Source organism: Oryx dammah, unplaced genomic scaffold (genome assembly GCF_014754425.2).
Source record: "Oryx dammah isolate SB20612 unplaced genomic scaffold, SCBI_Odam_1.1 HiC_scaffold_3, whole genome shotgun sequence".
Lineage (NCBI taxonomy): Eukaryota > Metazoa > Chordata > Mammalia > Artiodactyla > Bovidae > Oryx > Oryx dammah.
Window position 1 is genome coordinate 71,754,719 of NW_024070187.1, and position 12,220 is coordinate 71,766,938.

The following is a 12,220-nucleotide window of genomic DNA, read 5'->3' on the forward strand; positions in this document are numbered from 1 at the left end:
AACTAGCCCCCTGCATTGGGAGCATGGAGTCTTAGCCACTGGACCACCAAGGACGTCTCTGCCTCCATCATTCTTGAAGCTGTACCTTATATACGGGTGATTATTACTGTGTTCTCTGCCATAGAGAACTTCTGATATTGATAGCCATGGGTGACTGAATCAGGGTGGGACCCAAAGCCAGCCAATCTGTAGGCTGGCCAGCAACCTGTGAGATGATCTCCTGATGTGGAAACGGGAAGCTGATGGTTTGTTGGGCTATGCATGGCGCTCAGAAAGTTGGTGTGAGATGAGGGAGCTAGTTAATAAGCAAAAGGGGCTAGAAGCTAGGTCCAGCTATGCAGCTGTTCTTGTGTGGTGGTAAGGGGAAAGAGTCTTCTTGCAAATAATAAGTTGTTTCTTTTTGAGCCTCTGTCCTTCATTAGGGCTTTCACTGTTTGATTTTTGTGTCTGTACCACTAGCTCTGATCTTTCAACCTTGCTCCATTTTTAATGATCAGTCATTTGCTGAGTATTTTCATTAAATGACTTTGCCTCATCTTGCCTTTAACATATACAGAATAGGATAATCTTTAACCTAAAATTGAAATTCTTAACATGCTATATTTTAGTCATTAACATCATCTTTCTTCTTATTAAAATTAAAGTTCTTATTTTTATCTTTTTTTTTTTCCATGCCTTTTTTTTGTTATATAAGTTTCAGATGTACAGCACAGAGGGATCACTGCCACAGTCTAGTTATCATCCATCATTTGTATCACCTTACATTTTACCCCTGTCACCCATTTCACCTATAAAATTAACCGCTTTCTCTCTCTGGTAACCTCTTATCTGTTCTCTATGTCTGTGACTTTTTTTTCTTTTGTTTGTCTGTTGTTTTGGGTTTGGGTTTTTTTCCTTTTTTTTAAGATTCCACGTAAGAGTGAAATCATGTGCTATCTGTTTTTCTCTTATTTATTTCTCTTAGCGTAATATTCTCATGGCCCATCCATGTTAATGTTTTTCTCTTTGACTATACATTTTCTTTAGTTTCAAGAAATGTTTCAAAGAGATTGGATAAAGTTTATAAGGGATATTTATAAGTTAGGGCTTCCTTATAGTTCTTACGTTGTGTTTTAGTAATTCTACCCACAAGTATAAGTCTCATTTCCCCAGACTTAGCAATAAGTTCTACAAAGAAAGTGTTCCTAGTCTCATCGCCTTTTTAGATACATGATAGTATTTTGTATAATGATGGGTACAGAGTGATTTCTATTTTATGATTAATATTTGTTGAATTTAATGATAATGAAAATGAGGAAGTATGCTAGAAAACATCAGTGAGTTGTAACTGATTGTAAACTCATATTTTCCCAGTTCCTATTTTGATGAGAAAGGTTTGGTGAGACAACAGCTGGATTCTTTTGATGAGTTTATTCAGATGTCTGTTCAAAGAATTGTGGAAGATGCTCCACCTATAGACCTGCAAGCTGAAGCTCAGCATGCTAGTGGAGAAGTAGAAGAACCGGTAAGATGGTTATTTTAAGAAAGTAACATAAATAAGGGCATTGATTTGAAATCTCAGTCCTTTTTTCACCTGGCTTAAAGGTTAAAAAAGAAAAGTGTACTTTCTGTAGTGTACTTACAACAGTTTCTATCAGCTCCTGATTTAGTCTTACTAATGGAGAGATGCATTTTTGCAAGTAATGCAGAACTGTTAATTCTTACTCAGATAGTAGGTATTTAATAGTCAGGAAGAGGAATCTCAAGAGATATGATGAGCTACTGAGAGAAGCAAGCCAGAAATAGTCATATTACTTCAGAAAATCCTCCTTTTGTCTTTCCAAGTATAAGTAATTGAAAGAAAAAGTAGGTGAAGAACCTCTGCCTTGATTATTTGTTGCATGAAATACATTATTATATCAATATAAGAGTTAAGGGAAAATCACCCAAATATATCAGCTCTTAATTTTTCTAAATTAGTTTGTAGTCTTTTATTTTTTTAAACACGTGCATGTTTTCAGCATTGTTAAAATCATAGCAGGGCTATCATTTTAGAATCTAGTTTTAAGTGAGTGATTGTAAAGAAGTGTGTATGTAGTCGAAAACAATGACTGTCCCTAGTTTTTTTTTCTTAATTTATTTATTTTTAATTGAAGGATAATCACTTTACAGTGTTGTTGGTTTCTGCCATACAGCAACATAAATCAGCCATAGGTATACATATTTCCCTCCCTCATGAACTTTCTTCCCACCCAGTTTTTTTTTTTTTTTTTCTTTTAAGCACTATTTATTTATTGCTGCATGGTTTGGGGGAATCTCAATTTCCCCCACCAGGGATCAAACCCAGGCCATGGCACCCAGGCCATGGCAGTGAAAGCCCAGAATCCTAGCCACTAAGCCACCAGGGAATTCCATGTTCCTAGTTTTTGAGTAGAGAGGCAGCTTAATCGGTCTTGAGGGACAGGGAAAACTAAAAACCAAAATGAGGTAGAAAAGAAGTAGAAGTAGATAGAGGGAGAGATTATTATTTCCTGCCAGGTCAGTCCCTCTTTTCCATAGCTTATCTCATAAGGGCTGGTGTATTCTCATTTTAGGTGGAGATACTGCATAGACTTTGCTCTTGAGAACAAAAATAATTGACTCTTCTGGCACTGTGTTGGAAAAATGGGTATAAAATGTCTTTTACTTAAATATATGTATGGCATTTTTTTCTATATGGTCTTTTCAAAACGCGAGATAATAATATAGCATATTCAGAGTTCCAAAATAAGTACTATGGAAGGAAGAGATCTCGAAAGCTTTGATATCAGAGCTTAGTGAAAAAGATGGGAGGGACTTAAGCTGACCGTAAAGGGCATTTGTCTTAGTAGAGAAAAGATATTTAATCATTTCAGCAAAAGATACTTCATGAATTTGGCTTGTGGTTGGAATGGAGGGACCACCGTAGTCAGTGTATTGTTTTTGACTTGATCTCTTTTTGATAGTGGAAGATAAGATGGAACTAGGTTGTCACATGCTTGGATGTCATTGGCTGTCATGGGAAATTGTGGAAAGACTGTCAAAGAATGTATTAAAGTGTTATTTTAAAAAGGTTACTTTGGAAATGGTATTTACTTGGAATGGCAAGAGACTAGAGTCAGATACAGATTTTGAAATAGCTTACGTTTCAGATAATAATGTCCTAAACTAAGGTGATAGTGGAAATGAGTAGTTGGATGGCTGAATTCCTTTTGTTTCATTATCAACAGTAGTTCTTTTTGCTCTTTGCCTACTCCAGCTTGGGAAACTTGGGTATTCATATTTTTCCTTTAGTGATCTGCTTAGTTCCATCTTTTCCTTTTCTGAGGTTTGATTTAGAGAGAAATTCTGTATCCATTTAACTCTGGAAAGTTCTCTTGGATCTTGTTTTATTGGGTAGCAGATATTTAATTGAAAATTTTTCTTTCTCTCTCTTTTTTTTTTTTTTACCTGTGAAATAAGCTATAGTCAGCCATAGTTGGAAATTCTCATTTCTTTATGTAGAATAGTAATTAGGATTTTCTGTTGTTTTTGTTTCTTTTTTATTCCTCTTTGCACACAGCATTGAAAGAAGGTGGCTATCATACTGATTCCATACATCTCTTACACAGAAATGCCCCTTCAAGGATTCCCAGTTATCTGCCCATGGGAATTGGCAGTTAGTGAATGGGGCAGAATGCTAAGTCTCGGGAATGTTTCTTGAGACATTTTTGTGGGAAGTTTTGGGTCAAAAGGAGAGATGAAACCCAACAATGAGCGTTCCATCCTTCATCTTCCTGGGGAAATTCTAATCCCAAAGGTTTTCTGAAGAAAGGCACCTCTCTCAGTGACCTCGGATGGGTGGTGCCTGGATTAGGTTGGGGCAGAAGAGGACAGTGTTAAGCAGCAGAGTTCACAGACCCAAGGCAGAGAATTGAAATGCCTGTTGGGGAGAGAAGGGGACTAAGAGAGCCCAGAGGTCCAAGTCCTAAATCCCACCCTGTCTCCAGTTCTGAGCAGAAACTCTTCTTTCCAAGACTCAAGTGGAGTTTTAATTCAGGGACTGGCTTTTCTCCAGGGCACAGAGAGGACAAGTCAGGTGGAGATCTGATGGTAGTGAAGGTGGAGAGTTAAGGTATCAGACACAGAGATGGACATTGCTACAACAAACACCACAGCAGTTTTGAAGCTATAAGCCAGGATCAGGGTTAAAAAAAAAAAAAAAATTCAGCTGTGTTTGAAATACAGAATTTTGTAGACCCTCTTCGATAAAATTTAAATCACTGCTTCCATGCTGTCCTTTCCTATGTTCCCAGTATTTTTTCAAGACTAGAGGTCTGGGCAGTAAGAAGAAATAGGGGAAAATACCGAGACTTGAAATGCCACTCCCCACTCCCACTTATTCTATACAAAAGAATTCTCTCTCCTTCCCCTTGCTGTTGGGATGAAGGCTGTGTAAAGGCAAAACGAGGAAAACCCTCAGCACGTTCCTTCTCCTGCTTTGAAGTATAGTTGCATCACAGGGCACAGAAGCACAGAAATAGAGGAGAAAATACAGGCTGTAGAAGAGTGTGGGAGCATGATCCAGTCAAAGAAGAAAGAGGGTGCTTCCCCTGCCCCGTGTCCGATATGCTCAGAGCTTTCCTTCCAGTACTGACAGAGAGGAGTGAGAAGGAAGGGGAAGCATGTACAGGTTGGGGTGAGGGTGGGCCACCTACAGACAAGATGGAATCTCAATCCCTGTGACCTCAAGATGATCCTGCAAGCATCACTTGGGGGACTGGATGAGAAGTCACCCAAGAGCTCTTGGATTTTTTGAGGACGTGAAGAGCCAGCTCAACATTGAGAAAACTGAGATCACGGCATCCGGTCCCATCACTTCATGGCAAATACATGGGGAAACAGTGGAAACAGTGGCTGACTTTATTTTTCTGGGCTCCAGAATCACTGCAGATGGTGACTGCAGCCATGAAATTAAAAGACGTTTACTCCTTGGAAGAAAAGTTATGACCAACCTAGACAATATATTAAAAAGCAGAGACATTACTTTGCCAACAAAGGTCCATCTAGTCAAGGCTGTGGTTTTCCAGTGGTCATGTATGGATGTGTGAGTTGGATTATAAAAAAAGCTGAGCACCAAAAAATTGATGCTTTTGAACTGTAGTGTTGGAGAAGACTCTTGAGAGTCCCTTGGACTGCAAGGAGATCCAACCCGTCCATCCTAAAGGAGATAGTCCTGGGTGTTCATTTATTGGAAGGACTGATGTTGAAGCTGAAACTCCAATACTTTGGCCACCTCATGCAAAGAGCTGACTCATTGGAAAAGACCCTGATGCTGGGAAAGATTGAGGGCAGGAGGAGAAGGGGACAACGGAGGATGAGATGGTTGGATGGCATCACCGACTTGATGGACATGGGTTTGGGTGGACTCCGGGAGTTGGTGATGGACAGGGAGGCCTGGCATGCTGCGGTTCATGGGGTTGCAAAGAGTTGGATGTGACTGAACTGAACTGAACTGAACTGAAAAGCCAGGAATGGTGGTCTTCACTGGAGTGACTGCTGGATCTTTTCTTTTTTTTTTTTGGCGGCGCGTGTCGGGGCCTGGGTTTCACATCCCCACATGGAGAAGCGGGCAGTGAGCTAAGGCCTCCGGTGGCTCTGGGCGCCGAGTCTCACCTGCGGCCGTGGTCAAAGCCGAAGTGGATCTTTTCTTTGGTGGACTGCAGCACCTGATATTTGATCTGCTCCTTAATGCCGCCGGGTGTACAACTTTATGGGAATTACTGTCTCGGATCACCCCTGCATCTGTGATTTCTTCCACAGCCGAGAAGAATATTCACCAGCAGAGCTTGCTTTTCTACATTTTCCCTCAGCATCTGTCTTGATTAGTTGAAGAAGCAGTTCAAAACAGCCATGAACTTCAGTTCATTTTTATAGGAGCTGCCAATCATACAGAAAAAGAGATTGATACAGCTTTTGTATACCACTTTCAGGCTTTCTAAAAGGGCAGCTTCACTCTCAGTCCTAAGGGTCTTGTTGAAAATATTCTTCTCAAAGGCCTTTTGCTTCTTGATGTATAGGTGTCGTTGTACGTGGCAAAAAGTTGATCTCCTTCATTTTCCAGAATAAGGATGGCTTTGACCAGTACACAGGAAGAGTTCCAAAATCAGCGCCTCCATTTTGCCCTGCGACTGGTGCTGACATCTTCTGTTATGTTTAATTGAAGAGTTAGGTTTACTTTTTCCCATGTCCTGTTGATTAGTTTAGAACACATTTCTAATTGTATGAATGTATCTTTTCTTTGTTTTCCGGTAACTTTGTTAACTTAACCTCAGCTAAGGAGAGGGCACATGAAAGAGCTGTACAGATCATTAATGCAAATCCATCTTAGTTTTTTGACATGAATTCAGAGCATATGAGGAGAAGGCAGTGGCACCCCACTCCAGTACTCTTGCCTGGAAAATCCCATGGATGGAGGAGCCTGGTAGGCTGCAGTCCATGGGGTCTCGAAGAGTCGGACACGACTGAGTGACTTCACTTTCACTTTTCACTTTCATGCATTGGAGAAGGCAATGGCAACCCACTCCAGTGTTCTTGCCTGGAGAATCCCAGGGACGGGGGAGCCTGGTGTGCTGCCGTCTATGGGGTCACACAGTCGGACACGACTGAAGCAGCAGCAGCAGCAGCAGAGCATATGATATATGCTTAGTCTTTACAGTCTCTTTTTGTCTTCCACCTTAAGAGAGTGATGAAGTATAAAACCTGATGTCTATGGAATATGGATAGTAACTGTGGAGAGTCATCATTTTAGTAAAGTGGATTAACTTTGGCATTTTCTAGAGTAGAGCGGTTTCTACTCAAAATGTTAATGTTGATTAAAACTGAATCATTAAATCTTTTATGGAAAAAATTATTTACTTTTTTCCATGGTTTTTTGTTTCATTTTAGCCAAGATATTTGCTGAAGTTTGAACAGATTTACCTGTCCAAGCCCACCCATTGGGAAAGAGATGGTGCTCCATCACCAATGATGCCAAATGAGGCCAGATTAAGAAATCTCACGTAAGAAACCATGTTTCTTTTCCAGCAGCTAATTTTGAAATAAAATTCAGAAAATAAAATTTTGGCCATTTGAGAGTTTTAGCAAATACCTTACTATTAACTTGTGATCTACTTTTATTTTCAAAGGTACTCTGCTCCACTTTATGTTGACATAACAAAAACAGTCATTAAAGAAGGTGAAGAACAACTTCAGACGCAACATCAGAAAACTTTTATAGGAAAAATTCCAATTATGTTGCGTTCAACTTACTGCCTATTGAATGGCTTAACTGATCGTGATCTTTGTGAGTTAAATGAATGCCCCTTGGATCCTGGTGGCTACTTTATTATTAATGGATCAGAAAAGGTATAATAGCATTATTTATAAAAAATAACATCATTAAGCTTATGAAAGTTGAAATTAAAAAGTAAACTTTGTGTAATAATCTGGAAGTAGCAGTTGAATTTTTAGGGAGGTGATAGCTGAATTTATATTAAACCAAAACTTTGTTTAGCTATATATAATATACACTAGAAATTTCATCAGTTTGAGCTTAATATGTTTCAGTTAAGTGTTTATGCAAAATGGAATATGTAAAGTTTAAGAATTGTTTTTTCAGTGAGCTTGTACAGTCAGATTAAATTAAGATGCAGCTTTCACTGTTCTTTCTAATTCAAAGACCTTGTCTGTTTCATGGTTATAACTTTTATTGTCCATGTAGGTTCTGATTGCTCAAGAGAAAATGGCAACAAACACAGTCTATGTGTTTGCCAAAAAGGATTCCAAATATGCCTACACAGGAGAGTGTAGATCATGTCTGGAGAATTCTTCTCGACCCACCAGCACTATCTGGGTTAGCATGCTGGCGAGAGGAGGACAGGTATGGAATATTACATGATATTGTTTGGGTTTATTCCTTCTGATCTAGTTCTGTAAGTTACCAGGCTACATGCTTTGTCAAAAAGTTTTTCTGGAACATATTATCGGTGTTGTATGAAAGGCACTTTCAGTTCAGTTCAGTCGCTCAGTTGTCTCCGACTATTTGTGACTATTTGTGACCATTAGATCAGTGGAGAAATAACTCCAGAAAGAAAGAAGGGATGGAGCCAAAGCAAAAACAATACCCAGTTGTGGATGTGACTGGTGATAGAAACAAAGTCTGATGCTGTAAAGAGCAATATTGCATAGGAACCTGAAATGTCAGGTCCATGAATCAAGGCAAATTGGAAGTGGTCAAACAGGAGATGGCAAGAGTGATGTAGACATTCTAGGAATCAGCGAACTAAAATGGACTGGAATGAGTGAATTTAACTCAGATGACCATTATATCTACTACTGTGGGCAGGACTCCCTCAGAAGAAATGGAGTAGCCATCATGGTCAGCAAGAGAGTCCGAAATGCAGTACTTGGATGCAATCTCAAAAATGACAGAATGATCTCTGTTCGTTTCCAAGGCAAACCATTCAATATCACCGTAATCCAAGTCTATGCCCCACCCAGTAATGCTGAAGAAGCTGAAGTTGAACGGTTCTATGAAGACCTACAAGACCTTTTAGAACTAACACCCAAAAAAGATGTTCTTTTCATTATAGGGGACTGGAATGCAAAAGTAGGAAGTCAAGAAACACCTGGAGTAACAGGCAAATTTGGCCTTGGAATACAGAATGAAGCAGGGCAAAGGCTAATAGAGTTTTGCCAAGAGAACGCACTGGTCATAGCAAACACCCTCTTCCAACAAGACAAGAGAAGACTCTACACATGGACATCACCAGATGGTCAACACCAAAATCAGATTGATTATATACTTTGCAGCTAAAGATGGAGAAGCTCTATGCAGTCAGCAAAAACAAGACCAGGAGCTGACTGTGGCTCGGATCATGAACTCCTTATTGCCAAATTCAGACCCAGATAATCACGATGGTGTGATCACTCACCTAGAGCCAGACATCCTGGAATGTGAAGTCAAGTGGGCCTTAGGAAGCATCACTACGAACAAAGCTAGTGGAGGTGATGGAATTCCAGTGGAGCTATTTCAAATCCTGAAAGATGATGCTGTGAAAGTGCTGCATTCAATATGCCAGCAACTTTGGAAAACTCAGCAGTGGCCACAGGACTGGAAAAGGTCAGTTCTCATTCAAATTCCAAAGAAAGGCAATGCCAAAGAATGCTCAAACTATCGCACAATTGCACTCATCTCACACGCTAGTAAAGTAATGCTCAAAATTCTCCAAGCCAGGCTTCAGCAATACGTGAACCGTGAACTTCAAGCTGGTTTTAGACAAGGCAGAGGAACCAGAGATCAAATTGTCAACATCCACTGGATCATGGAAAAAGCAAGAAAGTTCCAGAAAAACATCTATTTCTGCTTTATTGACTATGCCAAAGCCTTTGACTGTGTGAATCACAATAAACTGTGGAAAATTCTGAAAGAGATGGGAATACGACCATCTGACCTGCCTCTTGAGAGATCTGTATGCAGGTCAGGAAGCAACGGTTAGAACTGGACATGGAACAACAGACTGCTTCCAAGTAGGAAAAGGAGTACGTCAAGGCTGTATATTGTCACCCTGCTTATTTAACTTCTATGCAGAGTACATCATGAGAAACCCTGGACTGGAAGAAACATAAGCTGGAATCAAGATTGCCGGGAAAAATAGCAGTAACCTCAGATATGCAGATGACACTACCCTTATGGCAGAAAGTGAAGAGGAACTAAAGAGCCTCTTGATGAAAGTGAAAGAGGAGAGTGAAAAAGTTGGCTTAAAGCTCAACATTCAGAAAACGAAGATCATGGCATCCAGTCCCATCACTTCATGGCAAGTAGATATGGAAACAGTGTCAGACTTTATTTTTGGGGACTCCAAAATCACTGCAGATGGTGACTGCAGCCATGAAATTAAAAGACGCTTACTCCTTGGAAGAAAAGTTATGACCAAGCTAGATAGCACATTCAAAAGCAGAGACATAACTTTGCCGACTAAGGTCCATTTAGTCAAGGCTATGGTTTTTCCAGTAGTCATGTATGGATGTGAGAGTTGGACTGTGAAGAAGCCTGAGGGCCAAAGAATTGATGCTTTTGAAGTGTGGTGTTGGAGAAGACTCTTGAGAGTCCCTTGGACTGCAAGGAGATCCAACCAGTCCATTCTGAAGGAGATCAAGCAGGGATTTCTTTGGAAGTAATGATGCTAAAGCTGAAATTCCAGTACTTTGGCCACCTCATGCAAAGAGTTGACTCATTGGAAAAGACTCTGATGCAGGGAGGGATTGGGGGCAGGAGGAGAAGGGGACGACCGAGGATGAGATGGCTGGATGGCATCACTGACTTGATGGACGTGAGTCTGAGTGGACTCCGGGAATTGGTGATGGACGGGGAGGCCTGGCGTGCTGCAATTCATGGGGTCGCAGAGAGTCCGACACGACTGAACGACTGAACTGAACTAACTGGTCACAAGACTGCCATCAAGGTTTTTGGGCCACAGTCATTGTAAGGCTCATTTTTGTGGTTATTGGCAAGATTCAGTTCCTTGCCACGTGGTGCCCCTCCATATAGCCCCTGACAACAGGGCAGCTTGTTTGCCAGAGTAATTGAGCAGAGCCATAGAGCATATGAACAAGATGGAAATTGCCATCTTTTATGCCTTAGCCTTGAAAGCGACATCCTGTCGCTTTTGCCATGTTCTTTTTTGTTGGGTGCAATTCAGCACATCCAGTCTCTTCTCCAGGGGGACTGCACAAGGCGGTCATAGAGGCCGGGATCATTGAGCGCCAGCTTAGAAGCCACCCAGCATAGGCATGTTACATACGATAACGTAATCTAACGATAGCATTTCTTGACTATAGCTCTGTGCCAGCTATGTTACTTAGGTTACTTGATTTAATTTTTGTGGTTCCCCTGGAAATTTGTTGTAACTAATTTCATGTATATTTTTATTTGTTAAAATTTTTAATGTAAGTCATATATGCACATTAACGTGGTTCAGAAAAGTACAAAAAGTAGTCTTCCTTTAACCTCCAAATTTCCTTCAGAAGCAGCTACTTTTGATAATTTCTCATGAGTCCATTCAGAAATAGTCTTAATTCAAAAACAATGTTTGCACCTTGCTGGTATCTTTTAGAAACAAGTTTAGATCAGCAGTTTTTCATTATTTCGGAGATGTGACACTCCATGTATGGATGTAGTGTAATTTATTGAGCCATTCCCTTGTGATGGACAGGGAGGCTTGGCGTGCTGTGGTTCATGGGGTCGCAGAGTCGGACACAACTGAGCGACTGAACTGAACTGAACTTGTGATGGGTGTTTAGGTTTCCAGTCTTGTGCTCTTATACACACTTCTGCAGAGTGTAATGTCACTTTGATGTTTTATAAAGAAGAACTTGAACATAGAGGTTTAAGGGCTTCAAGTTGAAAATCCCATGTAGAAGAAGTGTTTTAAAGAATTAAAATGGTTTTTTCTTGTGACTGGGGGTAGAATGGAGCCCAGCTACAAGTGTTTGAGAAAGATCCCCAGGTGATTGTGATGTGGATTCTTAATTGATAAGTGTTGGCCTGGATTATGGAGGGCAGAAGTAATAGGAACACAGTATATTAGGGAGAGTATCATGGAAGCTATGGCCAAAATCAATCAGAGGCAGAGAAAGGAAAATCATCTAGACTTAGTGATAAAGTTTGATATAATATGAGGATGACTAGAGATCCTATGGTTCTTTCCAGAATTTTCATTTAATCAGTTGAGGAATGGAGCTTGGGGGCCCATGTTGTTGTATTTAATTCCCTGGAATATTCTCATGCAAAGCCAGAGTTGAAAATTGCTAAGCAAAAACATAAGGTCTTTGTCTTATAATCATGAAATAAAATTAAAAGGATAACATTTTAAAGGGAATGAAATGAACAGTTTAGGTGTATGGTCTTTATTTTGTTGACATTTCAATATACATGTATATTTTGGTATAGTTATTTTTAGGGGATTTTGCTCCTGCTTTTTCTGACTGTGCCATGTGGCTTGCAAGATCTTAGTTCCCTAACCAGGGATTGAACCCAGGCCCCAGCAGTGAAAGGGCTAAGTCCTAACCACTGGACTAGCAGGCAACTCCCTCTATGTAGTGTTTTTAACTTTTTTAAATTCACAGATAATGGTTCATAGTGATTCTGTCAACTTGGAAGTTGTGGCTAAAAGGTGTAGTCACCTGCCCGTTCCCATACTCC

The 12,220-nt window shown here is 40.3% G+C and overlaps 1 protein-coding gene, 1 non-coding gene and 1 pseudogene across 2 annotated transcripts in view; 1 reads left to right on the forward strand and 2 right to left on the reverse strand.

The window, feature by feature from the left end:
- Positions 1-12,220, forward strand: part of POLR2B (RNA polymerase II subunit B) — a 48,327-nt gene that overhangs the window by 5,860 nt on the left and 30,247 nt on the right. Inside the window, exons 3-6 of the mRNA XM_040238283.1 lie at positions 1,354-1,504; positions 6,925-7,037; positions 7,164-7,383; positions 7,739-7,897. Of these exons, the coding sequence (XP_040094217.1) occupies positions 1,354-1,504; positions 6,925-7,037; positions 7,164-7,383; positions 7,739-7,897 (643 nt within the window). The remainder of the gene's footprint in view (positions 1-1,353; positions 1,505-6,924; positions 7,038-7,163; positions 7,384-7,738; positions 7,898-12,220) is intronic.
- On the reverse strand, positions 5,566-5,691 carry LOC120862302. The gene has a single exon (XR_005720732.1). It is a non-coding gene; the product is annotated as a small nucleolar RNA ACA64 (small nucleolar RNA).
- Positions 5,585-6,155, reverse strand: LOC120862239 (annotated as a pseudogene).